We start from the raw sequence: 18124 nt of genomic DNA, 5'->3' as shown, positions 1-18124 counted from the left end.
CTGAGTATCTCACTTCCCATGTTGGATCACTCTCCCCTTTATTTATTCCATCGGTTAGTGTTAGCAGGTACTAGACTTGTTTATGTGCTCCCTTTGACTCTTAGTCCTTTCATTATGATCAATTGTGAACTGAAATTGATCACTTGGAATAGTGAGATGGCATTGGTACATGCCACCCTGATGGGATTGAATTGGAATCCCCTGGTATGTTTTTAACTCTACCATTTAGGGCAAGTCAGCTTGAGCATGTCCCAAATTATACATCTCTTCCCTCTCGTATTCCCACTCTTATGTTTAACAGGGATCACATTTCAGTTAATTTTTAACACTTAAGAATAACTGTGTATTAATTACAGAATTAAACCAGTCATATTAAGTAGAACAGACAAAAAAACTACTAAGAGGGATAATGTATTAAGTTGTTCATTAACAGTCAGCTCCTGAATACTTTCAATCATCTCTGCATTGCCAATAACAATAATGCAAGACAAATGCTATGTAAGTCATTGGTATTTTGTATGGCTTAGGGAATAATGACAAGAAAAAAATCTACATGTGTTCATTATAGGTGTTATTTTTCCCTCTGTGTGTGTGTGTATGTGTATATATATATATAAATATATATATATATATATTTGACAGGCAGAGTGGACAGTGAGAGAGAGAGAGACAGAGAGAAAGGTCTTCCTTTGCCGTTGGTTCACCCTCCAATCCGGCGCGGCCAGCGCACTGCGCTGATCTGATGGCAGGAGCCAGGTGCTTCTCCTGGTCTCCCATGGGGTGCAGGGCCCAAGCACTTGGGCCATCCTCCACTGCACTCCCTGGCCACAGCAGAGAGCTGGCCTGGAAGAGGGGCAACCGGGACAGAATCCGGCACCCCGACCGGGACTAGAACCCGGTGTGCCAGCGCCGCAAGGCAGAGGATTAGCCTAGTGAGCCGCGGCGCCGGCTTGTATCTTTTCGATCTATGACTAGTCACATCCACAAACGCAGAACCCGTAGATATGGAAAAGCAACTCTATAAAAAGAAAAGTGACACTATCTGGAAAGCTTTTGGATTGAAAGAAAGTTGGAATTTTTGCACTGTTGTTAATTTATCTGAAGAAACCCGAAGCAGTTTTCAGTCATTATCATAAGTTGAAATTAGTTCTCTGATTCTCCAGGAAGTGTAGAAAAATCTATGAGATCTGGAAGAACAAGTACCTTCTACTTCTAGCTCAAACCCCTCCTCAAGAGCTGTCCTCAGGTGACAGCAACCTTTGCAATCCCAACCCTCACTTCTAGTCTGTGTTTACATTCTTCACTCTTTTGTGGAGCTAGACGTTGTTATTCTAGTTTCAATAGAAACTAAAATGTGTACAACTCTAATATTGATTCTCAGTGAATATCCTCATGCGTTCTTTTATTTTCATTTAACTATAGGGTTCTCCAGGTGAAAAGAGAAATTCAAATCAAGTAGCAACATTTTAAACATAGAATATAGAACAGAAAACAAGCCGTATATGATGTTTTGTGCCAATGTGTCTCAGGTTTTCTGAGTTGAACTGAGCTTTTCTGACTCTGACATTTAAAAAGGGCTCGGGGAATGGGCATTGTGGCACACTGGGTTATGAGACACTAGCATCAAGTCACACACTGGGTCAAGTCTTCACTGCCCCACGCTTCCCACCCAGCTTCCTGCAAGTGTGTAAGGGAAGGCAGTGGATGATGGCCCAAGTACTTGAGTTCCTACCACCCATGTGGGAGACCAGAATGCAGTCCCTGGCTCCTGACTTCTCCCTGACCCAGATCTGGCTGTTGCAGCCATTTGCAGGGTGAATCAGTAGATGGGAGAATCTCTCTCTCCATTTCCCTCTCTCTGTATCACTCTTTCAAATGAATAAATAAATCTTTTTTTAATGACCCATGTAAGCAAATATCCTAATTTTCTAACAAAATCAGTCTGCACAAAATTTTCTAGTAATGCATGATGGCGCATACTCATGAATAAAGTATAGAAAATACCATTCATTTTGTCTGTCATAGGTTCACAAGGACTAAAGCAGGAATCAAACAGATTTGCTAATGTGCAAGGAAGTGGCCATTATAAAAGTGCATTATAAAACCTAGCTCTTCCAGGCAGGTGCAGTTTGGTAGAACTTACCAGAAGGTGTCTGGCATATGTAGCCTTGCTTACTGTCACAGGTGTCATCCATCCATTTCCCTGCATCCCTTGATTTCCCTCCAATAATAACAACACAGTCTGCCTGTATATTTATGGTGAAAGAAAAAGAAAACAAGCATGAATCAGAAATTATTTAAATCAATCACTAATAAGCAAAAAATTTAGTCCCCTCAATTTCTGAAGTGCTAAAATTGTAACAAAACATTATCTGTGTTTTGTTTCCATTTTTGCAAAAATCAGCTTTATATATTTACAAATGTGAAAAATCTAGGAATAATGTTTTTAAATTAATATTGTATTCTCTGGATAGTGAAATTACAGATCCTTGTTTCTTGGTGTTTTTTTTTTTAATTATTTCTGTTTCTTTCTGCTAAAAACAAAATGTGAAATAATGAAACTGTTAGATACACGTAAAGTTCACCTCTTGGAGTAAGTGTAATGCCCAGTGGTTGAGATGCCCATGTCCCATATCAGAGTGCCTGGGTTCAGTACTCAGCTCCAGGCCCTGACTCCAGTATCCTGGATATCCAGACCCTGGGAGGCAGCAGTGGTGGCTCAAGCAGCCGAGTTCCTGCCATTCACATGGGAGAGACCCGGATTGAGTTCCTGGCTCCTGGCATTAGCCTGATACAGTCCTGGCTACTGTGGGCATTTGGGGGAGTGAACCAGTTGATGGGGAAGTTCTCCCTCTCTGTCTCTTCCTCTCTATCTCTGTTTCTCTGCCTCTCAAATAAATAAATGAAGAAAAGTCACACTCCATTATACAGTTTTTTAAAAATTCACCTCTGGGCATTAGTTTTTCTGAACAAACCCCACTTCATTCCCTTTTACTTTAACCTCTTCAGTCAGTTTTCAGCCCTCATTTATGTAATGTGGGTCAAGGAATTTCTCTGAAGGAAATAACTTACACATTTCTCAAATGTATTTACTCTATACCTAGCTACCAAATTAATTGCCATTAAAAATGTCAGTTTGGTCAGATCATTTTTCTATTCAAAATCTTTTTTTCTTTTTTTTGCTGCAATCTGGCCATGTCCAAACTCTCTCATAAGGCACATGAATTTCTCTAAATTCTTCCTATCTTTGAAGCTCATTTGTACTTCTTTTCTATATAAAACTCTTGCTAGATCCAAAATCATTCTCTCCTATCCAAACACACCTTGTGACCTTTTCTTGAAGACTTGGCTCACTTAGCATTGCCCTATTATCCTCTTATCAAGTTCCTCTAATTATTAGGTTTTATGTGTCTTGATAAAAATGCTTATAATTATTTTTCATATTCTCTTCCTCTACCATGCCATGCAAAGGCAGTGACTTGCATAAAGCATCATGGATAGGAGTCACCTTAATGGATCGCCCCATTCCCTAGTGACTTTCTTCACTCCTCACTGCTGGAGGATTTTATAGCTGATTCTGTCATTATACTTTCATTTTCCTGCCGTCCTCTCGTGTAAGCCTTGTAGTCAGTTAACAGGTAGCTCTTTCAGGGTATGAACAAAATCTGACATTTTTCACACATATCACAATCCCTAACATGATGTGTGACTTTGATAGGTTGACTGTTCAATTATATACAGGTGAAAGTAGTAAATAGCCAGATAAAAATAGTAAAATCAAAACACAATTGTCTATCTCTTAGGTTAATGTACAAATACACTTCCACAGTGTTTAGCACATAGTAAGTAGTTTAAAAATAAATGTTAGCTCAGTAATGGTCATGATAATGCTGATGGTATCTTTAGAAGTACTGAGAGCTTCCAAAAGTACACCACAAGCACTCCAACAGCTGCAAGCGATAAGGGGAAGCTGATGCAAAGGAAGTTGATACTTCTGGGGGTAAATGTTTGTCCAGATTACAACTTAGCCTCCAAAAGGTGCTGGCTTTCCCACTGCCTCTCACTACTGCCACTCCCTTCATGGGGAAGAATTCTTGGGCGGAATTTAAGCCTGTTTCCTTAAGGTCGGCTCTGTCTGAAACAATTAAATCTGAAAGGAGAGCCCAGATCAAGAAATATTCTGGTAGATTTCTCCCAGAAGATTAGTCAATAATATGATGACTCTAGGCAAGCTAACAGCATAGAGAGAGGTGACTTGAAACTGATACGTACATCTTCATAAGACAGACTGCTTCTTCTTCCACCAGGAAAACCTTTCCCCCAGTTTGTATAATGAACTCCTCGCCCATCTGTCCAAAGGAACGTGTGCTCAGAATTGACATCATTCAGCCCAGTCCAGGCATTAAAAGTGGAGTCTTTCATATGATAGATAAGAAATGCTGAAAGAAAGTTCAGGAAATAATTTTAAAATTGGGGAGTGACAATTCAAAATGTTGAAAACATTCAAAATATTAATTTCCAAATACTGTGCATGTGACACATGTCTTTATCCGTGTTTAAAAGCACATACCATGAAAACAAACGTCCTAACCTTAGCTTTGTGCTTTCAGGTGAGCTTTGGACTTTGAAAAATTCCTTACAATAAAAGTCTAGGATGGGGCCGGGGCTGTGGCGTCACGGGTAAAGCCGCCGCCTGCAGTGTCGGCATCCCATATGGGTGCTGGTTTGAGTCGTGGCTGCTCCACTTTCCATCCAGCTCTCTGCTATAGCCTGGGAAAGCAGTAGAAGACGGCCCAAGCCCTTGGTCCCCTGAACCCACATGGGAGACATGGAAGAAGCTCCTGGCTCCTGGCTTTGGATGGGTGCAACTCTGGCTGTTGCAGCCAACTGGGCAGGGAACCAGCAGATGGAAGACTTTCTCTCTCTCTCTCTCTCTCTCTCTCTCTCTCTCTCTGTCTCTCCTTCTCTCTCTATGTAACTCTGACTTTCAAATAAATAAAGAAATATTTTAAGAAAATAAATAAAAGTCTAGGTTTCATCTAGGCCACTGCAGACAGTTCTGCCCTGTCCAAGGGCACCAGGTCAAGGGGATCGAAAGAGGCTGAAGCTGAGTCCATGCCCCACTCTCCAGTTTTTAGCACCCCAATCTAGGGTGTGCTGCCTACCATCTTCAAGAAGAGGCACATTGTTCTAATTCATAAATCGTCATCCTATGGATCAGCAGCTTCTGATTTTTTACAGTGGTGGGGAACTTTCTCCTGCCAAAGGACCAATTATTTGGATATTTATTACATCACTGTAGGCCACATAAACCATCAACCTAAAAATTAGCCTGCTGTAGATTTACTAATCTCACGTCCTGCCTGTGGTTACCTTGCCAGAGCCAAACCAAACGATCACACAGGCCTTTTATACAACCTGTGGGCTGGATGGTCCCCATACACGGATGATTATAACTAATGGGGAGTAGGCTCTTAACCTATTTGTAAAAAAAAAAAAATTGAGGTGCTATCAATGATCAGTAGTTCAGATTGCTATTCAACTGGGGTTCCTCCTATGTAGGCAACTCCTAGGGATCAGTGGCCAGCTGCTTGGTGTGCTTGGGCCAAGAGGCGTCCTGATGCTAACATGCTCACACCACCGGGTGGGAAGATTGACAGAAATTCAAAGAGCATAGAACGAATACAGCTTCTTGGTTCATTATTAGTTCTGTGGCACAAACACTGGTAAATACCAAAAGCTGTAAGAGGTTTAATTATGAGGGTAATTTTTTAAATTTCATGGAAATTCTTAGTATATTTCGATGCAAAAAATAAAATCCATGCATACGAAGAGTCTTTGAAATGATTATGAAAACATGTACAATGAAAAAAAATCACATAGATTTCAAAGAAATAAAAATACACCAAAATGAAGTTACCTTTATTCTCTTTCTCTAGTTTAGCCCATCCCCATGCATTCCCTAGCAGCTGCCTACTTTGGCCACTGAAAGTGTCATTGCCTCCCAGGAAGATGAGCATCTACTCCAAACAACAATTTGCAAATGTTCATGCTTAAATAAGTCTTCTGAGTGTAAATAGCAAATAGGATGAGGAAGCACTGAGGGTCACTAATACATAATGCAAATTACGGGCTGGTGCTGTGCTGCAGTGAGCTAAGCAGCTGCCTATGATGCCCGCATCCCATACTGGAGCGCTAGTGCAAGTCCCAGGTGCTCTGCTTCTGAACCAGCTCCCTGCAAATGCACCTCGGAAAGCAGTGGAAGATGGCTCAAGTACTTGAATCCCTACCACACACATGGGAGTCCAAGATGGAGATTCCAGTTCCTGGCTTGAGCCTGGACCAGACCTGGCTCTTGCAGCCATTTGGGGACTGAGATCCTAGATAGAAGGTCTCTCTTGATACACAACTATCTGTTTATTCATGAACACACTACTCCATGGAAGGTCACTGCTATATGCTTTCTCTTTCTGTAGAGTAGTAGAGGCAGCAACCACCTAGGTCAGAGATTTACCATTTTCTCAAGGAACTCAAGGTGAAATAATAATAAATCTTTCTTCTAACATTCTTCAGAGAGAAGAGAATGGGTAGATATTTATTTGGGTTTTATTTCTTAAATAAGATCATAACTTTTGCCTTATCCCCAAGTTGAAATGAAATGTGGAAAAGCTGTACCCGCCAATATTCAGCTCTGACTTTTTTTTCTGCCAACAACCACAATAAGAATGCAACAACGTATGCCTGCTTTGCCAGGAATAATGTTATTTTATCTGAAAATTGTTTCCTTCTGCACTTCTCTATTACCTAGGTTATAATTCCATCGTGCCAGGAATCAGCACTTTGTGGTTAAGAGAGGAAATCAATTATTGTGTTTCTGTGCTGAGTAGCTAAGCCCGAAGTGTTGAAGGCCAGTTAGAGAAATGTGAGTGTTATGTCCTTATACTGTGTGCCATGGGTTGACCCTTTCTTTCAGTCTCTGGCAAGCTGCTGAACTTGTCAGACGTTCTCAGCAAAAGCAGGGTTGATTTATCGTACACTGTGTTCTAACAGAGCACGCGGCTGCCTTTGTAGACTAAAATAAACATCTGGGAAAGCAGCGTGCAGGTTTCTGGTATCTTTCTTCTTTTTTTATAGGTTTTGAGACACAACACTTTTATTAGTAAACTATTTGGGAAATATAAGACTTTCAGAGCCAAAAGGAAATTTACAGAACATCCAGTCCACCTCTCTCCTACAACATTCTCATAAAGGGTATGTGTGGGCATCTTCCACACTGCACACCAGCCACCGTGTGTGACTCTGTAGCATCTAGTTGAGAACTTCCAGCTGCAGTGTTTTCACAGCTTTCAGAAACCTGATCTCCCTCATGAAGCAACCCAATGGACCATTTCCAGCTGTTAGAATGGCCTCTTGGTTTTGAACCTAAATCTCTTTCCTTGCAACTGTTACTAGAACTGCTAGTTCTAGGCCTTCCTTCGGGATCCATTCCTTTCAAGAATGATCCTTGAAAGTCCACATCCTCTTTTCTTAGCTGCACAATCCGAGGGTCTTTTCAACTCTTCCTGGCTAGCAGGAGGGTGGTTTCTAGACACTTCCTCAGTTTAACCAGAACTTCCTGCAGTTGGGCAACATCCCCCTTAAAGTGCAAATCAGAGATTAACCTAATACCCATTACTGCACAGGCAATGCTGAAAAGTCTGTGCAAAGTGGTAAGTGCCTCTCTTTTGAGAAAAATACAATGAATTTTACAGTCAGTCTATTCTCCTTCAGTATTCTTCTTTGTACTCTGGCTTATCCTTCCATTGTTATCAAAAACATTTTCTCATTGTGTTCAGCACATCTTTGCAATACCAGCTTTATTTCATTACAACTTATATGATTAAGTGATGAAAAGAGCAGTCAATAGGAAATCACTGATTTTCCATTTTATGCTTGGAGCTACTCTTCTTCGGCTCTTGATTTGGTGGAAAGAAAATGAGATTTAAGCTGGACAGAGCTAAGTTTTCATCTCAACTCCAATGCTTACTTCCCAAGCGCCTTGAATTCGGTGCTCTCTTGACACCATTTCCCCCTTCACAGAGGAGTTGTGACAACAGAAAGGGACTTTAAAATGCCAACATGGTGCCTACAACTGAATAAAGTCCTTCTTAGGAAGTGTTTACTTTTTTCCCCTTGCTAGTTTTACCCTGAAAAACAATGACAAAATCCACTTAGCTTCAGCAATATCTGATCATTTCAGGGGACAAGTGACCTATTGAACTACATCATCAGTTATAAAATGGCCCACATACCTTGTTCCTTTTCATTGTGTATGGAAACCAAATTTCCGCCAAACCCTATGCAAGCTTTTCGTGCATCTTGCCAATTTTTTTTTTCTTCTTCAACAAATCCAAAGATCTTGAAACACTGGAAGAGAAGGTAAAAACAAACAAAAACAATAGCAATTATCTACAGACAATAATGTTTGCACTAAATAAATCAAATCCAAATCAATCAAAATGAGGAGTACAACTAAAGATAAATTTTCTCACAACCAAATAAAATTTATTTTAAAAATTAAGTTAGTTTAGTGACCCACAATCTTTCTACAAATTTGTAGTCTCCCTTGAGATAAAGGGTACATCTACTGGATAATATCTCAATTATGCTCTCAATTTCCATTGAGGCTGTATCATGGGAATCTTCACTCATTGGTGCCAAAAGTTTCCTAAAGTGATGAAGTAGGGAAAGGCTCACATTGGATGGACAGAGTCACATTCCCACTCTCCAGATCGGTCTATGCCAAGACTGTACCTAATTTTTCTAGTACCTTGTTATTGTAAAAATTCCAACCTTCCTTACAACCACGTGGGCCTGGAGGCACAGTAGGCATAACTGTGGCATTGATGCTGCTGTTATGTCGCTGGCAAATGAAGGCATTTGGATACCCACAGTTAATGTCATTCCAAAACCCTGGCAAAGAGCAAAATAATTATATTAGATATACATATTTATGTTTAAAAATATTTACTCTTCTTAAAAAAATTTTATGAAGATTCCCAAAAGTGAATTCAAATGTAATCAGACTATTTTTACACAAATGACTAGAAGAATTCATGGAAAATCTTTTTGCTTTTTCTCTTAAACTAGTCACAGTTCAACTTTATATAGAGAGTCCTGTGAACCAAGCCTTTACCTGGTATTGAAGATGTATTAGCTAGATAATTTATGATAGCTAAATTAATAATCTAATAATTTCTAAGCTTTATATATACCAAACATACTTTGTGTTTTAGAATATCCTATTCAATTTCTTAATGACAGAAAATTCTGTCATTATGCCTATTTTACAGAATAACAGAAGCTACAGAGAGAGAGGACAGTGATAGATAAACAAATTCTGGATATCCTCCTCAAGTCAGAACCTGAAAATATGTTTCATCATTCGGGAGGAAATGAGAGGACCGCCTATGTCATTTATTAGTGTAGATGTTAAGCAACCATTCTTACAAATTCAACATTTGTGCTGCAAATATCAGTTCCCCCTTATTCTCTCTCCTTTTCTTGCCTGACCTAAGCATACAACTTGCTACTTGCATCCTAAGGATGTAGAAAATGACACATCACACCACAAAGCAGATTCCAGAAGATTTGTGTATTGTTTACCTGAATTTGCATACATAGTTACACAGTTTTCATCCTCATTTGCAAAATTGGGTTCACCTGTGGCCCAGGACACATAATCTACTTTGCTTCCATCCATCCAACTGAAAGAAAATTCAAGCATTTTGTAACAATTTGATGATTAGAATAACTGGCTGCAGCCTAGTGTTGGGAAAGGCTAGTCAATCAAGAGGGAAGAAGCACAGGATGCTAAGTGACCAGATTGGGGAGATCTAGAGATTGGCAGGAAAGCCCCAAGAGTGGTGCCTACTAGGGCCCTCTACAGCAATTTGATGACCTGGCTAATCTGCTTTCTTTTCTCTCCTGGAACAAACCACCTTTAGACAAAGTGGATGAAAAATGAAGATCCCAATTACTCTGGCTCTGGGCCAGAAGCAAAAATCTTCTCATAGCATTCCTTGGACATGATTTCCACAAAACAAAAACACCCATGGAGAGGCAAAGGATATAGAATTTCTCATTAGGCCATTCTCTGATTCTGATGTTTACTCTGGTTTCTAGTAAGCTGGCTGGGCCATGCCTATTTTTGTAAATTATAGAAATTCAGAGACTGAGAGCTGGAAGGAGACCAAGGGATCATCAAATTCGACTCTCTTGTTTTAGAGATGGTAAAACATATTACTTAAAGGAATAGCAATCATTTCTGTTCTTTAAAAATAACAAGCTTGAGTTGAGGTCTCCATTGTTCAAAGATGGAGCTTATGAGGCTAAGACATCTGCACATGAGCCAAAAGGCCACACTTGCTCTTCAAACCCAGGAGAATATGTGGATCAATGCACAAGGAAAGAAATCCCCAGAAGGTACCAGTTTCCTCCCTCCCACACAGCTTTCCTTGGTCCCTGTAGCAAATGAAAAATAGAACAAGCCTTTTACTGAAAGCAAAGTACTTCATACAGATGAACGAGTACTTCACAGCAGTGCTGCTCAACAGTGGTGGGGTGCCCCAGTAAAGGGTTTTGGGTTCTGGGCATCAACATTAATACAGATGGGAACTCATTTTCAAAATAAATTCAGTATTTATAACTGTCTTCTGAGTAGATGACCTACTGATGACTTTATGATATTATAAAGCAAAAACAGGTAATGATTTGAAAGATTAAATCCAATTTTGAGTTGAGAATCATAATATCAAAATATTGATAGTATTACTTTTTTTTTTTTTTTTTTTGACAGGCAGAGTGGACAGTGAGAGAGAGAGACAGAGAGAAAGGTCTTCCTTTGCCGTTGGTTCACCCTCCAACGGCCACCGTGGCCAGCACGCTGCGGCCGGCGCACCGCGCTGATCCGATGGCAGGAGCCAGGAGCCAGGTGCTTTTCCTGGTCTCCCATGGGGTGCAGGGCCCAAGCACCTGGGCCATCCTCCACTGCACTCCCTGGCCACAGCAGAGGGCTGGCCTGGAAGAGGGGCAACCGGGACAGAATCCGGCGCCCCAACCGGGACTAGAACCCGGTGTGCCGGCGCCGCTAGGCGGAGGATTAGCCTAGTGAGCCATGGCGCCGGCCATGATAGTATTACTTTTAAATTCTTTGAGAACACTGTAAAAATTTTTAAAATGCATTTAGTAAAACAAAATAACTCATAGGCATTTACAAGATCACTATCCTAAGCAAAATTGTCATAGCTTGATTTACTTACGCAAACTTTTTATCCAAGCTGACCAATAAACCAATAAAATATGCTGTCTGTGCGTCATTCCTGTTTACCTAAAATGTGGAAATTTACATGTAATTTAATTTATAATCATATAGTAAGCAAGTTCTTAAATAACACCTGCATATTAACTAGGTAATTTATTTGGAACATTTATAAAAAGAAATACGTGTAGAAATGTTGTTATATATTCTAAGTGATACTTTTATGGAAATAAAAGGAAAATATGCACATAATTTAACAACCTGCATTTATAAAGCAGATACCTTAAGTCGTTCTCTGTGCTTCCAAATATCTATAGTAGTTAGGTTGCTGAAGATGTTATTGAAAACAAAGGTAGCCAATTGGGATTACACATCAAAGGAAAGACTTCATATACACACACACAAGTGTACTTCAAAAAATTGTGAAAATGGAATTAAAAAATACAATGTAATGTAAAAAATACAATATAATGTAAAAAATACAATTTAATGTAAAAAAATTTTGAAATTTATGCAAATGAAAGGGTTTCAAAAAGTGTGTGGAAAATGGATATGAGATTAGGAAGGATTTCAAAATTGTGTTTCACCAAAGTAAAATTATCTTCTAATTCCATTTTCCCTGAACTTTTTGAGGTGTCTTCACGAATATGTATAAATATATATACTAAAATATAATAAACACATATATTTGTGCAATACTAGAAAATACCCTGAGAATTTAAGAGCAAAGAATATCCACAAAGATGTTGGTAAGTCGACATTCTGGTACCTTTGTAATCAAACAGATGCTCATTCTTTCAGCACTGATCCATTTCTTCTGGCTGCTTTCCCTCTTACCTCCTCTCCAGTAAACAATGAGGATACCATGACGATTTTCAATCAGAAATACATTTAGCCACAAACTCAGAAAAAATACTCTATACCTACAGTGATAGTTGATCATTTGAGTACAACCATGAAAGGCTTATATGAGTAATCAAGCTGTACTATCGGCTAGTGAACAATTTGGCCCAACTAAGATTTTTAAATGAAAACCAAGCCATATGACACAGAAAAGGCTCAGGACTGATTTCTAACAACCTGTTAAGAATGACAACCTTCGAAAATAAAATTAGTGTTCTGCAAGCCCTTAAGCATGGCTCCTCAGAAAGTGTAGACTAAAATCTGTTTGGGGTTTTTCAGTTCTGCACTGAATATTCAAACAACAAAGCCTACGTTCTGCCGTGACCTCCCTCTCCCAGCATTCACATTACTATCCTGACCTCAGGAGGTTCAAATTCAGCACTCATTTTGAAATTGTATCATGAGATATCAGTTGCAGACACTTTTTTTAGCACGTCATTATTCCATTCTTAAAAACCAATCATATTCTTACATATTTCCAAAGAAACTTCTTTTCACTTTCACTTTTAATAGAAACAAGATCACCAAAATTCCTCTTGCAAAATGCTCGTGCATTGTCCATGGTTTCCTTCTCTTTGCTAAAATAATACTGATAATCTTTGTAAATGACCCAGCCATCTTCAGTGACTGGTGGATCTGAAAATTAAGAGAAAGGGGACAAATTTTACTTAGACAAATTTAGGAATGTAGTATGTATGGTACACAAAAGTGAAAAGTACTAATCAGCTGTAGCAGAGATACCTGCCACCCCGAGAGCCCAGAAGACAGAATGTCTATGTCAAATACAGACTGAATTGTGTGAGGCCACACACTCACTTTCCACCCACCATGTCAAAGTAGCCGCATTACCTTCCTAACTAAGTTCCATGAGTCTTCATTGGGTTAAAAAACTCCCAGTGCTACATTCATCAGTAGGAAAGCACAGCTGGAAGGACTTAGACACATGCACCCAGGATGTTCTAGCTCTAAGAGGGCATTATAAGAAATCAGATTTCCCAATGTAAGAAGGAACATTCAACAGATGGACATGGGTCCTTCAGTGCAGGCTTGGAGCAATTCACACACCACGTAGGTTCCTAAGCCCTCTTCCAAACCATAGGATTCTAAGGTTCTGTGCTGGAGGAGACTGAACAGGGCTCCCTAAACACAGCCAGGTCCTAATCTGTGGTATCCATGAATGTCACCTTATAATGAAAAGGAGACTTGTGAGTGCAATTAAGGATTTGGAGAGAACAAAGTTATCTAAGTGTGTAGTAATACATGTACTTATAGAATGGGTAGAGGGATTCTTAACTGTGTAAAAAGAAGCAATGTGAAGCAATATGCTCCATTGCTAGTTTTGAGGATGGAGGCAGGGGATATGAAGCACAAAATGCAAGGAATGTAGCTCTAGACACTGATGAAAGCAAGGCAATGCATTCTCTCCCAGAGCCTCTAGGGGAACATGGTCCTGTTGCCCTCCAGATTTGGGTCCAGTGAAACTGATTTCAGACTTCTGACTTCCATAACTGCAAAAGAATAAACGCATGTTGCTTCAAGTCACTGAGTTTGTTATGGCAACCATATGCCATTGACCATGGGCTATAAAAGAAGAAACTTGGGCCCTTAAGTTTAATTCATGATCCCTTGAGAAACTGTACTATGAGCGTATGAGATTCTCCCTGCGGAGAAGATCTAACATTTCATGGGAGTCTCAGAGATATTCAGAATAAGCCATTTTTGAGAAGGGAAAACAAAATAAAACAGAATTCCAAAGCAGATATCAGAAAATGAGGAGACACCTACTGTCTTGAGGGGCTGGTGTTGGCTCAGGTTTTAGTGTTTGTCCTGTAAAACAAGAGGAAATTAGGTAAACATGTGCTTGAAATTCTGCTATCTTAGGTCTTTCTATTGTCACTGTTTTCACGGGCCAGTATTGCTAACAACTTAATTGTTCTTTCTCTTTATCCCTTTCTTCCACTCTCCAATCCATTCATACTGTTCTGGAGTAGAGAATGAGGGAAAAGAAAATTAGGAATTTACAGTTAAACAAATGAGGTACAACGATGGCCACCAGAGATGGAAGATGATTTTCAGGCACAAGAAATGTCACATGAAGGGGGGAATAAACAAACATGAATTTTAGAATCAGGAAGCGTAGATTCAAATCTCAAGCAGGGTTTAAATGGCTTAGCTTCAATTTTGTCAACTACCAAATAGGTAGGGTAAAATATGTGAGTTATTGGTATTTAGAAGGTGCTCAAGAGAAGTTACTTTTCTGGTTAGACACCTTTGAAATCACTTATAATGTCATATTTGAAACTGTTTGATGTATACTATTTACAAAATATGAAGAGTGGGCATTTGGCCTGAGGGTTACAACGCTGGTTAAGACACCTGCATCCCATATTAGAGTACCTAGGTTCAATGCCCAACTCTGCTCCTGATTCCAGACTCCTGCTGGTTCAGACCCTGAGTGGCAGCGGAGATGGCTCAAGTAGTAGGATGACTACTACCAGTGTGGGAAACATGGATTGAGTTCCCAGCTCCTGATGTCAGTCTGGCCCAGTCCCAGCCATTTGAGGGAGTGAACTAGTGAACAAAAGCTTACTCATCCTCTCTCATTCTGTGTGTGTGTGTGTGTGTGTGTGTGACTCTCAACAAAATAAAATGTTTTAAAATGTTAAAGGATTTATTTTCTTCAAATAATCTTATTTTAATTAAAAGTATGTTTATTAAAATCTAACCAAAATATTCTTCTTTCCAAGTAGGTAATATTTGGATTTGGCTGGAATCTGAGACGAGGACTCAGGTTACCTGGCTTTTGAGTTAACTTATTTAACTTCTGTAAGAGTGGAGAGACTAATAATACAAAATGAATAACACTCATGTTTGGTTACTAGACTTAAAAAAAAATCTTGCTACCACAGATTCCTGTGTTCTGGAAACTTGGAGAGCACTATTCTAAGCAGAAGGAGTAAGGAAAATGAGCAGCCAGGCAGCAGGGGAGCAGTATGGTGTCCCTAACAGTAGAGTTGAAATAGTTGCCAAGATTCCCCAACAGCAGAGGGCAATATGGCTCCATTTATCTGCTTACAATGGGGCGACGTGTGTTTTGATTCAAGATTCGGTTTGTTACTTGATTTATCTTAACGTAATAACCTGGATTCTCTTACCTCAAAGCCTGAGTTGGACCGTGAAACTTTCTGAGTCATAGACAATAAATAGTAGCAATGCATGTCATTTGACCTTCAATAACATGATGAGTCTAACAGCATCGGGGTCTCCAAATGGTACTTGTTCATTCTGCTGAACATGCCCTTGATTAATCAACACTTTAAACACCCATACTTGGGGAAACTTTCACCTATTTGATGACTAATGTGGATGATCAGAAAGTGAAAATTCCAAAAAAAAAAATTTGCATTTTCATTACTCTGCTTAAAGTGTAGGACACCCACTCACTCCTGCCACTGCAGAACATGGGCCAGAATCAGAGCAAGTTCGTGGGAACTATTTGGAGGACGTGACTCTTGTCCAGGATTCCCGGGTGGCCTTTTGATCTTCTGTTCCTTTGGAACATTTATCTGCTCAGCGACTTCATTCTTATCCTGTGAAATGATGGCCCCTGACAGTTCCTTTATTTTGTTATGTTGTTTGTTTGGTTGTGCTAATAAAGGGAAGATATTGGGATGTCAAGAGGTTATTTCTCCACTCTGAAGGAAAGCAGAGTGTAGGTGATCATACCTTTTTGGATCTGGCAAATCCAGTTGTTAAGGTGTTCACAGTTGATATCATTCCAGGACATACCAGGGTCAGCTTTTAGCTCACCACAAAATTCAACATTTTGATAATTATTTGGTTCTCCATAAGCCCAGTTTTCATATGAAACCTACATTAGGAATATTACATTACAACCATTAGCTGTTTATGGCTGCCCAATGCCAATTAGCTCTACAAACAGAAAAAGAGAGACAAGCTTGCATTTTATAAATCCATTTACTTTTTGCCACAATAGCTTTGCTTTGAAAGCAGAGTTTACTAACACAGGTAGAAAAGAAATAGGTTTTTTTAACATGGAAACTTTTGAAGTTCACAGGATTGCACATTGATTATTATTTTACTGTTATTAAATAGAAGGGTTCCAAGGGCCACAAAAATGGGATTTTTATATAGGAAACTTTGGCAAAAAAGCTCCCTTTCTCAGTATTGGGAATTCCTAAATTTACAACTCATTCTTAAGGGATAGTATTTCAGTGTGTTGATGGAAATTTCTCTTTATTAGATGGGCAGGATAAAGATACTCTATTAATTCTCCTTACAAAAGGAAAAGGCCTATAAAATGTTGCCAATAAGTACATCAAATTTTACCAAAATGGAACAGTGGAAACAAATGGGGGCCCTGGATTTGGATTCTCCATGGAGTTTTTAATGTGGAAACACAGTCCATGGGTTTTTAAACTAAGCATTATGATCTGTTTTCCAGAAATACACATATAAAATCCAAATAACAATGTAGCAATGTAGCCATCAAATAAGCCATCTCACTCAAGCCCCTGGAAAAGATGCTGGTAAATATAAGAGGAGGTGGAACTGAAATTACACAAAATCATTTCCTGTGTTGACTAGAGCTGCTCGATACTACCAGCAAGTACCATAACTGCTCACTTCTATCCTGAGAATGGAGAAAGCTGGCAAAATCTAATGGTTATTACTGGGAACATCAAAATTTGTTTCAGTTCCATTGATCTGAAAAAGAGGCCACAAAACATTGAGTTTTTAAGAAGTTTAACCTCTTGCCCACCAATTATGCATGGTAGAATGGAGATATTATTTTGTGTAAACCAGTCGAATGACTTTTCATTTCAGTTTTTTTTTTTTTTTCATCCAGTCAACGATGTATAAGCCTTGATGACCAGGGGAACTAAACCAAGGCTGGGCAGGATAATGATCCTGAAATAATGCTTATTTGATACAGAAAAGTACCTCTAGCTTTCATAATATCTATCTTATCTAACTAAAACAAAAGAACACAAAATTAAACACACTAGAAAGGAAGAAAATGCTGTACCGAATGGAATTACTCACAGGAGAGCCGTCGCTCCAAGTAAAGCCCTCCGAAGGACTTCCATATGTCAGCCCCAACCAAAACAGTTCATGGTAGCTCCCGCCAGCCCTGCAACACCCAGGACACAAACAAAGCAATGCTATTGCATGGAACAAGTTCAGTAAGCTAAAAGGACTAACCAGATATGAAATTATGAAAGTTACCTCTAAAATATACGTTAGTTACACACAAGTGCAATAGATGTACATTTTGTTACAACTCATAAATATCATGAAAACAGGCCATTGTTTTTGAATAAATAATTTTGAAATATTGAAAGACACGCATTCACTTAGCAAATATATATTGAGTATCTTATACACTTATATAGAAATTCATCTCAGGATTTCTTCCTATTATTAGCACCATGCTCTAACCAACTGAGCTAACCGGCCACCCAGGATTTCTTCCTATAAAATGAAAGGATTTGGAAGTGAAAATAGACCCAGAAAGGGTCATGGATTTAGGATATAATAAAGGTGTTCAAAATAACATCTTGAGCCAACAATTTCATAAATATAAGAATTTCCTCACCATCATTAGCATCAAATAGGTAAGAGAAATGAATGGGATAGAGAAAAGATACTTACGTTATTAATCGCCATATTATCTGTTGTTCCTCTTTATTATTGATACTAGCCAACTCTCCACCCACAGCTCGACAGAAATCTCGAGATTCAAACCATGTTTTCTTCTCATGTTTTCCCTTGGCAAACAGCTAAAGGTGATATGGTTTCAGAAACTATTTTACACTTCATAGATTCAAATCAAAAGAAATAATTATTTACTTTTGATGAGATTTCCTTTATAGAAAAGCAAGGTATTGGGGCCAACTC

General features: G+C 39.1%; 1 protein-coding gene across 1 annotated transcript in view; it reads right to left on the bottom strand.

Annotated features, from left to right (window-relative positions):
• MRC1 (mannose receptor C-type 1) overlaps positions 1-18124 on the bottom strand; it is a 110814-nt gene that overhangs the window by 28594 nt on the left and 64096 nt on the right. The window contains exons 13-23 of the mRNA XM_002717356.6: positions 17879-18006; positions 17270-17357; positions 15929-16073; positions 13988-14029; positions 12675-12838; positions 11301-11368; positions 9646-9746; positions 8810-8952; positions 8292-8406; positions 4273-4439; positions 2144-2246 (exon numbers count right to left, since the gene is read on the bottom strand). Coding sequence (XP_002717402.1) covers positions 2144-2246; positions 4273-4439; positions 8292-8406; positions 8810-8952; positions 9646-9746; positions 11301-11368; positions 12675-12838; positions 13988-14029; positions 15929-16073; positions 17270-17357; positions 17879-18006 — 1264 coding nt within the window. The remainder of the gene's footprint in view (positions 1-2143; positions 2247-4272; positions 4440-8291; positions 8407-8809; positions 8953-9645; positions 9747-11300; positions 11369-12674; positions 12839-13987; positions 14030-15928; positions 16074-17269; positions 17358-17878; positions 18007-18124) is intronic.

Source organism: Oryctolagus cuniculus, chromosome 13 (genome assembly GCF_051225735.1).
Source record: "Oryctolagus cuniculus isolate XC-2025 breed Fujian yellow rabbit chromosome 13, ASM5122573v1, whole genome shotgun sequence".
NCBI lineage: Eukaryota > Metazoa > Chordata > Mammalia > Lagomorpha > Leporidae > Oryctolagus > Oryctolagus cuniculus.
This window is presented reverse-complemented; position numbering and strand designations above follow the sequence as displayed.